This window comes from Callorhinus ursinus, unplaced genomic scaffold (genome assembly GCF_003265705.2).
Source record: "Callorhinus ursinus isolate GAN/ISIS: 27379988/994484 unplaced genomic scaffold, GSC_fseal_2.0 scaffold5, whole genome shotgun sequence".
Taxonomy (NCBI): Eukaryota; Metazoa; Chordata; class Mammalia; order Carnivora; family Otariidae; genus Callorhinus; species Callorhinus ursinus.
Window position 1 is genome coordinate 62,928,245 of NW_027397067.1, and position 15,628 is coordinate 62,943,872.

The 15,628-nt window shown below is 41.1% G+C and overlaps 1 protein-coding gene across 11 annotated transcripts in view; it reads right to left on the reverse strand.

Moving 5' to 3' along the window:
• The window catches only part of ENPP2 (ectonucleotide pyrophosphatase/phosphodiesterase 2), a 108,656-nt gene that overhangs the window by 21,003 nt on the left and 72,025 nt on the right, over positions 1-15,628 (reverse strand). For 9 of the 11 annotated variants that reach the window (XM_073893150.1, XM_073893149.1, XM_073893147.1 and 6 more), the window contains 7 exons: positions 14,334-14,459; positions 10,390-10,421; positions 9,568-9,695; positions 7,207-7,294; positions 6,954-7,041; positions 5,681-5,865; positions 3,086-3,137 (listed from right to left, as the gene is read on the reverse strand). In XM_073893150.1, the coding sequence (XP_073749251.1) occupies positions 3,086-3,137; positions 5,681-5,865; positions 6,954-7,041; positions 7,207-7,294; positions 9,568-9,695; positions 10,390-10,421; positions 14,334-14,459 (699 nt within the window). The remainder of the gene's footprint in view (positions 1-3,085; positions 3,138-5,680; positions 5,866-6,953; positions 7,042-7,206; positions 7,295-9,567; positions 9,696-10,389; positions 10,422-14,333; positions 14,460-15,628) is intronic. The other 2 variants (XM_073893148.1, XM_073893145.1) reach the window with 1 other exon arrangement.

Consider the following 15,628-nt stretch of genomic DNA (forward strand, 5'->3'; position numbering starts at 1 on the left):
AATAAATAAATAAAATCTTTAAAAAAAAAAAACTAGAAATAAAAATAATACAACTTTATATTAGTATAGAATTTTAAGTCTACAAAATGCTTTAAAAGCCTCAATATATATTCAAAGATATCCAGAAGGGAGAAGTAATATTCTGAACATGACATGTGTGTGCACTCATACACACAGTGACTCAAATTCATGAAGTTCTACTGTAGTGGAGCAGACACCCAGTATTTCAAGTGGGAGACTAGATTTATGACCCAGGAAACACCATAAAGACCAGAGATAACTCTGACCAAGAAAATGTCACTTTGTGGCTTCATAAATGACTGAGATAAGACCCTTAAGGGCATAGCCAACGACCAAGAGACAGAGATTCAGGAAGACAGGGGAGAGACTATGGAAGCTTACACATTATCCAGAATCTAAACAAGGAAATGCTTTGCACATAATAAGACAATGGTGTATAATTATTTTTATTCCATGTAATAGCTCTAAAGTCTCTCTTGTACCATTAAAGACTGTCCCACGAGGTCAGAAGCAGACCAAAGAGATAGGCTACCATGATCTTCCCCTAATATTTTCTGTCACCATTGTGACGCCCATATGCAGGAAACTATCAGCGACACAGTGGAGAGAACCAGATGATGTCTCAGAGAAATCAGTTCCTGTCCCAGTAGGCACTCAATTCACACCTATGAAGGTCTAGTTCCATGAAAGCATATCAACTTCAAGCTTCGGTAAGGTGAAATCATCTTGAAATAAGACACATTCACCTCTGAGTGGAGCAATGGGGAGGAACAGTCACTAGCTATAGCTCCTTCCAGCCCCAAAAGTCAGTGCTTCGCCTAAAGGTACTTATTTTCATGCTCAGAAGTTTGAGACTACTGTTTATGCTGAGTCGTGACATTGGTTTTGTCACATGAGAACCCTGCCACCAAGTTAAATGCAGGATTTCTTCCCAAAATGGAAATGCCTTAGTACCATGAATAGCCAGAGCCTGAACCAGCAAAAACACAAGAGTCCATTAAAAGTTATCATTATTAACTATTTTATTAGTGCCTTCTAGAAGAGAAACATCTCGATGTTATTTCTCTGCCTTGTTGACTGGATATTTGAAAAACTCCCATCATAAGACTCTGTACCCCTTGACCCTGGCAACATTTCCATTTTTCTAAGTATAATGACACTGTAGTTTGCCAGCAGCTAGGTATCAAACATTTCAAATCACTTTTAGAGTTTGTGAAGGACGTGTATGCCTTCTACCAACCGAGTCCTATTTTCAAAGCTGTTAATCCAATTGCATGCCCAAGAGTCTGTGTGTTCCGAGATCAAAGAGAGAAGAGGGGGGGTGGTGAGGCAAAAAGGGAAGGAGGAGGAAGATGAAGATCTTTATCACAAGGGAAATTAAGGGGGGGGCGCCTGGGGGGCTCAGTCAGTTAAGCACCTGACTTCGGCTCAGGTCATGATCTCAGGGTCCTGGGATCGAGCCTGGGGTAAGCCCCATCTCGGGTTCTCTGCTCGGCAGGGAGTCTGCTTGTCTCTCTCCCTCTGGCCCTCTCCCTGCTCTCTCTGTGTCTCTGTCTCTCTCTTAAATAAATAAACAACTTTAAAAAAAATAGGGAAAATAAGGGGTGCCTGGATGGCTCAGTCCGTTTAGTGTCCGACTCTTCATTTCCGCTCAGGTCATGATCTCAGAGTTCTGAGATCAAGCCCAGACTGAGGCTCTGTGCTGGGCATGGAGTCTGCTTAAGATTCTTTCTCTCCCTCTGCCCCTCCCCCAAGCTCTCTCACACTCTCTCTTAAAAAAAAAAAAAAAAAAGGAAAACGAGTCAAGGAAATAAAATCTACTGGTTTCCTTGTCCTTTACTTAATCAGATCGAAAAGAACACATATGATAAATAGGGCCCTATATAAGCTAATAACTCAAAAAATGCCTCTCAGAATTTGACAGTGTGTATCTTTGCTGCCTGACTTGGAGAGGCTATGTTTGAGTTCCATCTGCTTTGCTGTGTGTGAGGTCCATCTGCTTTGTAATATACTTCTCGTCATTCCTTTGCTGTTGCAAGATTTGCAAGATGCCAGCCCATCTCCTGTAGTATCCTACATTGGAGCCTTTCCCTCCCCTTCTATTTTCTTCTCATTTTCTGGAATTTCAAAACCATAAGGAAGAGCTTATGTGGTAGACTGCATTATTGTTCCTTCTCTTTGACTGCCCTTCTGTAAAGGAGTATATATGATCACGCACTGGCATGTGTCTTGCAGGCCAGCATCCCTGTGGAAAGATGACTTCCCTACTCCCTTGGTTTCAAGTGCTCTGATTTCACCAGTCAACTGGGAATGTGATGACAAATGCCTCATAAAAGCAGAAGTATTGAGAACCACTGCATGGTCCTGCTGTTCCTCTCTTCCCTCTGCCAGGAGAAGGGCATGCCCCAGCTAGGGGCTGTTCCTTCAGCCTGGATTCCAGAATAAAGAGTACCCACGCCACACCTGGCCTATGGTCAGCATACCAAAATGTGAGCCAGAAATGCAGCTTTCTTGGTACAAACCACTGAGATTCTCTTCTTCAGTCACAAGCTTGCAAAAGTTGACTAATACATGCACGTTATCATTGTACATTGTATTTTGTCTACATAAAATAGGAGAATGAGTTAGAGGGCTCCAGATGATTCTCATGTAAAGAGGGAGTTCAGATTGGTTCCTTCTGAGTATCTCTCCCCACAATGTATTCATTGCCTCTCCAGGTACATAAGCTTCATCATAGGTACCAGCTGCTATTATTTATAACTGTGACTTCCAGTCCCTTCATAGAAGTCCCCATCAGCACCTTCACTTATGACCCATCAGATCACAGTGCTATGCCTGTTTTTCAGAGAGCCTAAAAGCTACTGAGAAACAAAACAGCCGGCATCTTGCATACATAGAATAAACCAATACCCTTTGCCAGATGGATATGAAAATCATATCACAACCCAAATTTTAATTTTAAAAAATATTGTGCTTACACTATGAAGTAAATAAGAAGTATCTTCAATCTCTGAAAACTAAAAACAAAAACTTAACTGATTGTTTTTCCCCATCAACTCCTCACCTTCTGTAGACCCTTTTATATGAAGGCGTCTGTTGAGTTCATCCAATTTGTTCTTCATGTGTGAAAACCAGAAAAGGAAAGGAGAAAAAAAAAAAAAAAAAGCAAATCAGAAATGTCCTGTCTTTCCTGCATGCTTCTTTCTACTTAGAATCTTACTAAATTCAAAACAGGACCCTAAAATCCATAAGTTCTGTAGAGGAATTCCTATTTGATCTCAAATTGATATTGTAGGCTCCACCTCCTAGGAGATCAGTGGTCACGAGCACCTTCTTTAATCTCCCCATGACTTTGTTTCCTTTCCCTAAAACTGTGGATAATCATGGAAGCAAGTTCCAAACTATGGTAAGAATGGTTATTTGGGCACATATATATGTAAACTAATTAGAATACTACCTCAATATTTCAGATTAATCCTAGGTACACTAAAGCGATTCCCAAACTAATTAATGAAATCACTTTTTCCAAGGTTGGAAAGTAATGGCTCAGCAACTGGCATACGTGTACGAGAACACTGGCCATAATGTCTACCGCATTCTTGTTTGGAGGAGCTAACAACTGGAAATTACCAAATATTCTCAAATAGGAAAATGAATAAAATCATTATGGTATATTTACACAAATGTTAACTATTAGCAGTAAAAAATGAATGTGCTAAAACTCATGTATTAATGTGCATACATCTCAAACATACAATAAACAAAATAACTGCAGGATACATATAGTACAACACTATTTATTTATTTATTTATTTTAGCACACTATTTTTTTTTATTATGTAATGTTAATCGCCATATATTACATCATTAGTTTTTGATGTAGTGTTCCTATTTACACAGAAATGTATAAAAACTGTACCATAGGTTATTTTAGGGAACTATATTAAAGATTAATTAATATATTATTTAAGAGATATATATGTATGGAGTAAAAATATAGAGACCTGCCTGGCAATTATGTACACTATATTCAAGATAGTAATTACCTCTGGGGTAGGAAAAAAGTGGGATTGGAAGGGAGTGTGTACACAAGGAGCTTCCACTGAATCTGTAACATTTTCTTTCTCATGATGTGTGTATTATGGTATTTTATTTTATTAATCTGTACACCTTCTCAGGATGTCTGGATTTTTTTTTTTAAGAGAAGGAATGTAGTCTTTTGGAGAAACCCATAGACAAAATAAAGACAATCCAGAATTTGTCTAAAATGGTTTCAGATAACAAATCCAAAATATTTCTTGTTTTCCAGCAGAAAGGTAATTCAGAAAGCAAGATACAACTACCAGATTCCTCTAAAGTTATACTTGGAATCTACCTCAAAAGCCACTTCCTAGTGACTTTGGCAATGCAACACCTCCAGCTGAGGTCTGAGAAATTACCTGCCTATAGTAATTAGCTTTGTTGGTTCTTGTCAGGAGCAAAAGTAGGAAGAAGAAATAAAAGGGGTTGGGGGAAGAAGAGCAAACTGAATTCCTGCAGTGGTGAGCTTTTCCCACCCTGTGGCTCCCAGACCCTTAGGAATCCTGGAAGGTAGCACACAGTAGAAGGGGACAGGGTAGGCAGGAGAACTATGGTCCATTTTCCAAGGTCTAATAGAAGATTCACACATTACCAATAATAAAACCACACATACAAAAATAACAGATTTTTTTTTCTTTGTGTTGGAATCACATCAACTCAGTGTGGTAACACTGATTATTTCTTGTTATCAGAGCACTGACTGGTAACTATAAGGGTCTTAGATCAATATAAAATTCAATAAGCAAATTATTGCTTAACACTTGTAGTTTGGTGTTCAAAACCTGTCCAAACACAATGTGCTGGGTGGTTTTCTATTTGTACCACCCTCCTCCCCATCCATGCTGCACCCTCCTCTCCCCTGCTCTGCACCCTGGGCAACTGACCTTGTACCAAAGAGCCAGCCTGCTCCTCCAGCTCCCTGCTGGCTTCCACCAATGCAAGGCACCAGTGAGCAATTAGAGGAGAGACAACAGAGAGTATTTACTCCCCCAGGTTGCAGTGTACCAGCTGCACCCATCTACCAAATCCCATAATTCCCCTCTATACAGTTCTCTCTCCATGTTCTAGTCCCTTTATTGTTCACAAGGATTGACACCTTGTGAGCCCCCGGGTGCTATAGCATCGCTCACTACCTTGCCTCTACCCTGCCCAGCCTACGTAAATAATCCTCTCAGTAAACATGATTCACATAACCCCTTTAAACTCTCTTTAAAAACCTTTTGTGCATAGGCCATCTGTTTCCTATTGGGACCATGATAGATAGACACGTGATCCAGGTTGAAAAAAAGAAAAAGCCTTTGGTTGGGAATTGTGACTCTCCAGAACAGCATCATGAATTCTACTTTTTTGCCCTTTGTTCTCTACACCTATGCTCCCCAAAATGGTAGCCACCAGCCATATATGGCTCTTTCAATTCAAAGTAATTAAACAAAATTTAAATTTTCATTCCAAGTGCTTAAAAACTGTATCTGCCCAGTGACCAGCCCAGAAATAGACCGTCATCACAGAAAGTTCTAGTGGACAGCACTGCTCTACACCCAACAAGCTCCTCCATGATAAACATAAAGATTATTTCTACCTTTTGCTCTACCTTATCATCACAGTTACAGCCCAGGTCAAAATCAGACTGAAGGTACATAATCCCTGGATAGTTAGGTCTGGTAACTTCCTCTGGCATGGTTGGCCTGAAGGTATTAGTGCGCAGGAGATGATTCAAACTTCCGTGGGTCCCGTTATTAGGAGCTGGCTTCAAGCCCAGGAGATCTGGTGAGAGGAAAGAAAGGAAGCCAGGTGCTTTATAAATATTTTTTGATGAGATACAGTAAGAGTCAAAACCTTTCATGTTCTAATGGTCTGAAAACTCTGAACACAAATCTGAATTGGATAAAGCCAAAATTAGTTGTAGGCACTCCTTTCTTAGTTCCTGAACCATGCTAGCTGACCATGTCTTGCCACAGCTTTTGGAAATAGCCATGGTCGTTGCCCAACTATGGAGAGAGAGATTCCCAAAAAGAAAGAGGGAAGGAATGGGGCCCTGCCTAGCTACTGCTTATGTCTCTGACTGCGACAGGGACAACACCTTCCTACGGCGCTGAGACTTTTTATCCCACCTTTTGGAATAGGACTTATAATCAATAAATAACCTCTAGTCTGCCCTCTAATGCACTCCACAGAAGTATGGCGAGAAGAGGAGGCTTTGGCCCAGTGCCTTGAAAGGCTGCTGTGAAATGAACAGGCTGATTTCATAGCAAGTGAACAGTTGCCAAGCAGGCACACAGTGACTCGCCTAAGCTGAGAGGCAGGACAGGGGAGAGCGAGCAGCCAAGATGGGAAAAGAACCCAGGAGACCCGACTTTCAGACTCCCCCTCTAACCACCAGACTGGCACTCCCTTACTAAATAGGAAAAGTTGTCCTCATTCAGCAACTAGAAGCTCAAGGAAGAAAAATAATTAGGAGCACATAAATAGCTGGCCAGGATGCAAGCTGGCAACATTTTAACTGCGCTGCAACATGAGAGATGAAGGTGGGAGAAAGCTCTGTGAGGAACTCTTCTTGCTTCATCGGGTCTCTGACCAGTGGTGTCAAACTGTACTGTGATGTGAGATCAGCCAGAGGCTGCCAACAGCAACACTATGAAAACTCCCCATTAGTCAACTGTTAAAGGAAGACAAAGAAGCCTTAGAAGGAGATGAGACTCTGTCCTTCGAACCAATGGGCACGTTACCACCATTTTTTTTTTCCAGGGAGGTGAAGTGGTCCTAGAAAACAGACACCTCAGTTCTTTCTCTGACCTTATGAAGCATCTGAGTTATCATATGATAACTCAGCTTTGATTAAGTAAGTGACTTACCACACATAACATTGTAAAGTTCAATGTTTTCAAATGGAGGCACTTTAGTCTTGTACTTAAACGTTGGGCCGTAACCTACAAAAACAGTCTTCCAAAAGAAAAGAAAACAAACAAAAACAATTAGACATTGCTAATATCCAGTAGCAACCCTTCCCCTGTTCATGAATACTGTACAACTTTATTCACACCCTTCTTCGCCAGCCCTTCTGAGAATCACTAAAATACATTTTCAACTCCAGGTCTGTGGTCATACCTGCATGCTGTTGACCTTGTTATCAAATCCATGGTCTCCCTGGAAAAAACATTTTCCTGATGGTTTCTTATATACATCCAAAGGTTTCCTATATCAAAATAATTATAGGATTAGTCAGGATTTCTCATGAAATGCCTCATAAAAAGCCAATTTGAGCACACAAAATATCTCTAAGAAGTTGATTTTACAAGCATATTTGTCTCTATTATAATTGTATCATCCCTGTAGTGTTGAAAAGATGATGCTATTCATTTTCCCCAATTGGCTTTATTTTGACAACTGGCCCAGGACAAATGGGGACCTCTGAACAGAAGTCAGTTACCCTCTCCTCGTACCTCATGCTTGCACTGAGCAAAGCATTTGTCACAGGTCGTGTTCTGTCTGCCCATGTGCTTCACTAGCCCCAAAACTAAGATTCACCACTCTGGGATCATGTTTGTTTGGGATACAGGAGTGAACAATGCCAAGCACATGATAAGCACTTTTTTAAAAGATTTATTTATTTATCAGAGAGAGAATGAGAGAGAGAGAGAAAGAGCACACAAGCAGGGGGAGCTGCAGGCAGAGGGAGAAGCAGGCTCCCTGCTGAGCAAGGAGCCCGATGTGGGACTCAATCCCAGGACCCTGGGATCATGACCTGAGCTGAAGGCAGCCGCTTAACCAACTGAGCCACCCAGGCATCCCCAAAGTAGGCACTTTTTAAACATGGGATACTTCATCAATGAATGGAGATCTGTATTTTATAAAAATGTTTGCACACAAATTTACCTATCTGTAGAATACAACTAGAGAGTATAACTGAGTGGGAAACCTAACATATAATAGTGACATATTTCACAAAAGCCCAGACTCACCTAGACAACATCTCTATTTAGAAATAGAAAGTGAAAACATTGCTCTCTAGGCATCAAAACCACTTGACCTTCCTGCTGTGACAGGAAAATGCCTTTTGATCAAGTGTCACGCAGCACTTTTCCAAAAACACTTTCATGTTTATTAATACAAATTTTCCTGTGGGGCCAATTTCTATGGATCCTTGTAAGCACTTACAGGGTCTACTGCACTGAACTAAAGGGCTTGGTGGAAATCAAATTAAACATTTGGGGCCCCACTCTTAGGAAAAGCACTTTCCGCTTGGGATAATGAGATATGTGTATATGATAACTCAACAATGCAAGAGTTGAATCAAAAAGATTTACTGATGATTAAAATACCTGGCTTTGGTCTCCACTAATTTGGTCAACTGTCACCATCTCTCACTTCTACTCAACACCCAGTTTTCCTTCATATCAACCAGCTGCACCGAATTTGCTCTCTCTACCATGTCACCCCGTATGTAAAAGGCCCTGCAGACGACACACTCGGCCAAGCCCATATCATTCACATCTTTGTAACTATTCCATGAAGATGCCCCATGTCCATTCTAAATGATTTCAATAATTTCTGGTCTTCATACACCTCTTTACATAATCCTACATATTTAACTCTGTGTAGCCCCCTGACAATTACCATAGGATATTTATGTATTTGTCACATGTCTCTCGCCGGGTGTTTCATACTGATGTGAGTTTCTAGAGGACCGCCATCTTCTCGTCATCTTTGCTCCCTTGGTAAACTCACTAAAGTACCCAACTAGAGTGTATATAGTAGTTCGATTATTACCACAGACCAGCTCACAAAGCTTTTTTTAAGGAGAAAGTCAGAGCAAGAGTGAGCGGAAAAGGGCTTCTGCCAGGTCTGTTTGAGAATGGATAAACTTTTAATGATTAATTCTGTGGAAGTGCTTAGAATTTCGGGACACATTCTACACCAGATTCAAGAGCAAGAAATAGTCTCTTAAATATTGGAAAGTCTTTTATAGCTCAAAAGAAGGCAAACATCTGAAATATTTAAGGCAATATAAAACGTGCCTACAGTAACAGAAGTTTTAAGATTAACAACATTTTCTAAACTCCTCTACAAATATTGCTACAGGGTAAGTCTTGTCAACCCAGACCAAATCAGTCCAGTTGTGGTAAGCCAATGTCCCAGGCACACTTTTGACCTAATAAGTAATAAGAATAGAGGCTAGGGTGTAAATTTAAAAAATGAAAGGAGAGAGAAAGAGAGAGAGAGAGAGAGACCACACAGAGATGCACTGAGAGACTTCAAAGAGACACCAAGAGGCTGGGATACAGAAAACAGAGATGTGTTGGCTCAGCACTTTGATCTAGCATAAAAAGTCTTTGCAAATGGTGGGATTTCCAACTGAGATTTCTTTTTTGTTTTTTTCTTTTTGATGGCTAAGGACCTTATAGCACTCTAGTTGCTAAAGAGGTGGTTATGAAGATCAAGAAGAGTCCCTGCCAATCCCCAAGTTACCTTGCGACGTGCCATCTGCGGTCCACCAATAAATGGATGTCCTCAATTCTTCTGTTGTTGGCATAGTGCAAGCGTTTGGGAAGGTGCTGCTTCATGTAAGGCTTAAAGTGCTGATCTGGTTTTTTACACTGAAATAGAAATGGAAATTGGACTTTATATGGAGGATTTTCTAGAAAAAGTCCTAGATATTCTCTCTCTAGAAAATCAAAGGAGGTTTTAAGCCAAACAAAAGGCTGGTTAGTGAATAAATGGAATTTGTCATCCCCTATCAAATAACGCAAGCTGAAAAGAACTAGGTTCAAAGGGGATTTGATAACTTGGTAGATGACATGGAAGGTTATCAGAGGGTAGTTGGGAATTTTTAAGATATATTCCTGACTTGTGAGACTACAGCTATGAGCAACTCAAACTCTAAAGCCTCTTCCAACTACTTCAAGTCAAGGGACGGGAGGTGGGGTGGGAAGGGAGGACGACGCACACTTGGGCCTGTGTGATTACATCCTGCAGGGGCGGGGGGGCGATGGAACCGGGTGATGGGCAGATCTGGTTCAGAGAGAGTAAGGATGTGTTTACTCATGAATGAGTACTTTTCAGTTCTAATGGAAAGATCAAATATTCTCAGTTTGTACCACTGCCAAGACCATTAGGGAGCCTGCAGCTGTCCACAGTTTTGAAGTTTTGAGAACTCTTAGAGAAACAAATATATGGGACTGCCAGGCAGTAAGGAAAATGTTCCTTCCGCCCCACAGGGTAGGGGATCCTAGGAAGTGAGTATGTGGAAGCTACTCTGAGGGCAGAGGCTGGGTGACCTGTAATACTTACCGTGAGATTAGCAATAATGGCTTTAGGGTCATCTGTTCAAAGAGAGAAGGAGAAAAATTTCAAAAGAGATGACAATAATCACTGAGAGAAATAATTTTTACAGCAAGACTCAATTCTTTCTCTTCCCCCCTCCCCAGAAGAGCTATCACTTTAAGCTTTGTCTAAAATATATATAAAATTGGGGCACCTGGGTGACTCAGTTCGTTAAGCATCTGACTCTTGGGTTTCAGCTCAGGTCATGATCTCAGGGTCCTGGGATCAAGCTCTGTGTCAGGCTCCCCTCCCTGTCAGCGGGGAGTTGGCTTGTCTCCCTCTCCCTCCCCCTGCTCTCTCTCTCTCAAGTAAATAAATACATCTTTAAAACACACACACACACACACACACACACGTATATGTAAAATTGTGTGTGAGTACTTAATATTTTGGTCAGTGAAATGGAATTACGTAAGTGGAAATACTCCTATGGTAAATTTCCCTGCTAGATCTGATTCTCCTCTTCTGGAAGGGAATTGCTCCTCCCAGAGCACAAGGATAATGCTAGATAAACATCCTTAAGTTCCCCCAAATGGTCCCTCTGGATCTTGGCTTTAGCTCATTTGCACTTGGACATCAGGAACCAAACTGGGCATTTGGGGCTTTTAGCGTAACGTCCTATTTATCTGCAGATCTTGGAAACAAGTTATCATCCACTTTAAGATGAAACTTCTAATCCACTGAGTTATTTTTTTCTACAGGGAGTTTTGTTGCCTCAGTAACACCATGGGTCTAATCCATAGGTAGCTGTCCCTCTCCAGCCACAGACACACATGTATGTGCCACCTTTATTTTCACTACCAGTGAGCAAAAGATATTTTAGTCAGTACCCTGGACGAGCTAAAAGCAAAATTATGTAAATGATGGCTGTGTATAAACTGTGGACAGGATTTTATCATCAGAAGGCCCCCTTTTCGGGGGGGTGAAGAGAAACAGCAGATTGTAGGTTGGTTGGATTTTGTTTTCAAAAAATTTGCTTTAGTGTGTCATTATAGAATCAGCAGAAAAGGAAAGCAGCGTACAGAAGAGACAGCAACTCTCATGAAGCAGTCCTCCCTGAAATTTAAATGTCAGTGGAGTAGGTCATGTCTATGTCATTTCCTGCTGTATCCCCAGGGCCTCATTCATACTAGGTGCTCAATAAGCATTTGTTAATAAATACAAATAAATATTTGTTCTTATTTGTTGAAAATGCATGACTAAGCTTGCCTTGCAGTGTAAGTACACACTCTTCAAAGACAGTTCTCAGAATCTTGGTTCTAAAGCTATGAAATCCAAAGCTAAAATGTGGATCCCATTCTACTTAAATTGGGGTTAAATTTTAGGTTTATCTTTTTTAAAAAAAGATTTTATCAGGTGTGCCTGGGTGGCTCAGTCATTAAGCGTCTGCCTTCAGCTCAGGTCACGATCCCAGGGTCCTGGGATCGAGCCCCGCATCGGGCTCCCTGCTCTGCGGGAAGCCTGCTTCTCCCTCTCCCACTCCCCCTGCTTGTGCTCCCTCTCCTGCTGTCTCTCTCTCGGTCAAATAAATAAATAAAATCTTTAAAAAAAAATAAATAAAAAAGATTTTATTCATTTGAGAGAGAGAGAGAGAGAGAGCACAAGTCGGGGGTGGGTGGGCAGAAGGAGAGGGAGAAGCAGGCTCCCCACTGAGCAGGGAGCCTGATGTGGGTAGGGCTCAATCCCAGGACCCTGGGATCATGACCTGAGCTGAAGGCAGGTGCTTAACTGACTGAGCCCCCCAGGCGCCCCTTATTTGCATCTTTTAATGGAAAGCAAGTAAGTAATAATTGTAGCAACAATGGCTAACCCAAATTGTGTCCCTATGATGTGCGAGCTTTGTAGACACTTTCTCTCTGGTCCTTCACAGCTACTCTGGGAGGCAGGTGCTATTAGAATTTTCACTAAGGCAATGGGCATTTAGAAGAGGGGGGCCTGCCCACTGGGACTCTGGCAATCTGACTGAGCATTCTATGCTTCGAAGCTCCACACTCTGTGGACTCATAAACCACAGTCCTCAAAGGGATCATACCGGGTAAGTTCATGTTCTTTGATAATGAAGAAAAATAAATAGCACAGGGCAATCTTGCGCTCAGATAAATCAGAGAACGACTGGAAAATAATAAATGCCCAAGTCCATGCTTAGGACACCAACCCTTCAGTTCTGAAGTTCTCAGGCCTCTCTTGCCGACAGCTCCCACTTTGCATGAGGGGAAGAGGTCCCAAGCACAGGCTGGTGCTTAAGAACTGGTGAATCTGGGTTCACATCCCAGCTCTGCCACTGCCTAGCTCTCACCCTCCTAGCCAGTGACTTCACTTCTCTCTGGGCCTTGATTTCTACTGTCTGCAGAAGGGGATAGTAACACTTGGCACATAGGGTTATTAAAAGGAGTAAAGAAGACTGTGTGCATATTTAGCTGAACTAGTGAGACGAACAGGATGTCACCATTGCAGCTAACATTAATACAACTTTGACTACGTGCTGAACACTAATCTATGGGATATGCAGATAATCCCTCGTTAATCTTTCCAACAATCCTACTTTATAGATGAGGAAACCAAGGCATGGAGCATTTAAGTAGCTTGCCCAAGGTCACAGAGGGACCACCTGGCAGAGCTGGGATTTGAACTCAGACATCCTGCCACCACTGTCTGTGTTGCTCACCACCCCCTCTACTGACTCTCACCAAAGGAAATCACGTATCTGCAAATACTTAATTATTGATAGTTATTATTTCATTGGCCCCAAGAAAGTTTTCCTTTTCCCCTAAAACAGCCTCCCCATTACATTTACTCATGTCCTGTTCCCCTAAAACAGCCTCCCCATTACATTTACTCAGCCTCCCCATTACATTTACTCATGACCTTTCAAAATAGACAAAACCTTTCTTGCCTAAGCCCGAAAATGCAAGTACTAAATCAAAAGGTACCCTAGTGACTTGTGTCCTGTCTCTGTCCAGGGCCTGCCTGTCTCAAGTGAGCAGAGGAGCGGGGAGGACACGGAGGAAGGAAAGGGCATGAGGAGAAGCAGCAGAAACACTGATCACTTGTTTATTTTACAACGTTGCCTGGAGCTGACCTTGGAACAGTTCCCATTTGTGTTGACTCAGGAACACAGTTTGGGAAAAACTTAATTTTCCAAAGCTTTACACTTGTGTCAATGGTTTCTTATTCCCAAGGCTAAAACCTCTAAAAGATTTTTTCCCCCCAAAATGCAGCATGTCTCCAACAAGACTGTGGACTTCTCAGAAGCTAGGTGGGCACCACCTAAAACATCGTAGTCTATAAATAAAGGCTCTTGTCAGTAGCATATCATAACCTGAATGCATACAACGTAAGTGACAAGATTGTTCCTGTTCATATCTAATCTTCCAGAATGGCTGCCATCTCCCAAGGGTGTAATAATTCTCCTGCGTTCTGTCAATCACTTTCATAAAGGTGAAGAGTCCCCTTCAACTGGGCTCCTAGGGACATTCGGGGTCTAAGTGTGGCTCTGCCAACCTTGTCCTAGACTCCCCAGCTTCCGCTAAAGAGGGAGCCTGAACCTCTCGTTGAAACGTCCCTCTCCTGTGAAAGCTTATGGTTATACGCATGTCTCAAATTAAGTATATTTTCCACATAAAGAGAACAAGGGTAAATAGTTACATGATGCTACCATGTGCCAGGACCTACTGTAAGAGATGTACACAGATTTATTTCCACAACAACTCAAAGCCATAGCCGTTATCATCATCCCATTTTTCAGATGAAAAAAACTGAGACTTAGAGTTTACATGACGTATTCAAGGCCACTCAGCTAAGCAGTAGCAATATTAGGATTTTTACCCAAGTATTCCACCTTCAGGGAAAAAGCTCTTCTGTACTCTACTATATTACATTCTGACAACTTAGTATTTTAAGAATCAACTTACATTTAGCATTATTGCTAAATTTAGACCGAATTCTTCCTAGAGTTCCAGGCACTAACGTAATGTCATCCACATTAGTCAGGTAATTGCTCAAGAACTCCGTTCTGTCACATGTGACATCTTCCATTCCTATGGGGAGAAAAAGAAGTGTTTTCAGGCAATTGTAAACTTAAAATCCTGACACAGACACTGAAAATGACATCCAGGCATCTCCTTAATTCGTTTGTAACAACTTAATGCGAGGATCCCTCTCCTCTGAGATGTCTTAGCTTGACTTTAAATTTTTTAATGCTTCGTTATATCACCTTTTCACCAGGTTTTGATTTAGTCACATCATCTCGCAGTGCTAGAAGACTGAAAATGCATCATCTCAATGATCATCTTCAGTCATTCAGCAAGAACAGCAAGACAAAGGAAGTAACTATGATCTTTCTTTTAAGCTATTTACATAGCCATTATGAAAAAGATCTACTCTAAAAAAAAAAAAAAAAAAAAAGAATCCTAGGTTGCTTCAAACTCTTCCCAGCTAGGGGTGGTGTAAATAACTGGAATATATAGTTCTGTGTCTCTTATTATAAAATGTCATTTTCCAATTCTCTCTCTCTAATATATCTCCTGACTTGAGTACATAATCACCAGTCCTCAGCTGGCCTCCACTGGTGGCCTTGGATGTTACTGACAAAACAACATTGGCAACAAGAGATGAGAAAAAAAAAATGTCAGCCCCAATGACCACCCAAACTGAAAAACAAAATATTGCTGAAAACAAGTTGTAAACAATGTAATCAGTCAAAACTGAAGGCTAGTGACTAGAACACAAAAAGGGTCTAGGTAGGGGATTTTTTTAACCAACAAGTATTCCTCCCCCATGCAAGATTTTTTTCCTGTCCCCATCCAAAAAAGTCTTGATCAATGTTAAAAATAAATAAATTAAAAAACAACACAAACTCAAATTTCAGAATAACAGACAATGAAAGCTGGTCATTTTGAAATTTCTCAGACATGGAAGGTGAAAGTTTAATATACTGCTTTGCACAATCCAATAGATAGATATTCTCTAAGAGGGGGGAAATAAGGGATTCTGTAAAGGACGTCCTAAAGTTTTGGAATAAAGAAATATAACCCAGAGTGGTACAGACCTGATAAAATCCAAATTATTCCCTTCTGGGAGTCCCAGATCAAGATGTCTCCACCTCTTTTTCAATACAAATTGGAATGAAGAAAGACAAAAACATATCCCAACATAGCACAAAGGGTATATAACTTGTCTTTTAACATTTAAACTCTCAGAAAGAAAA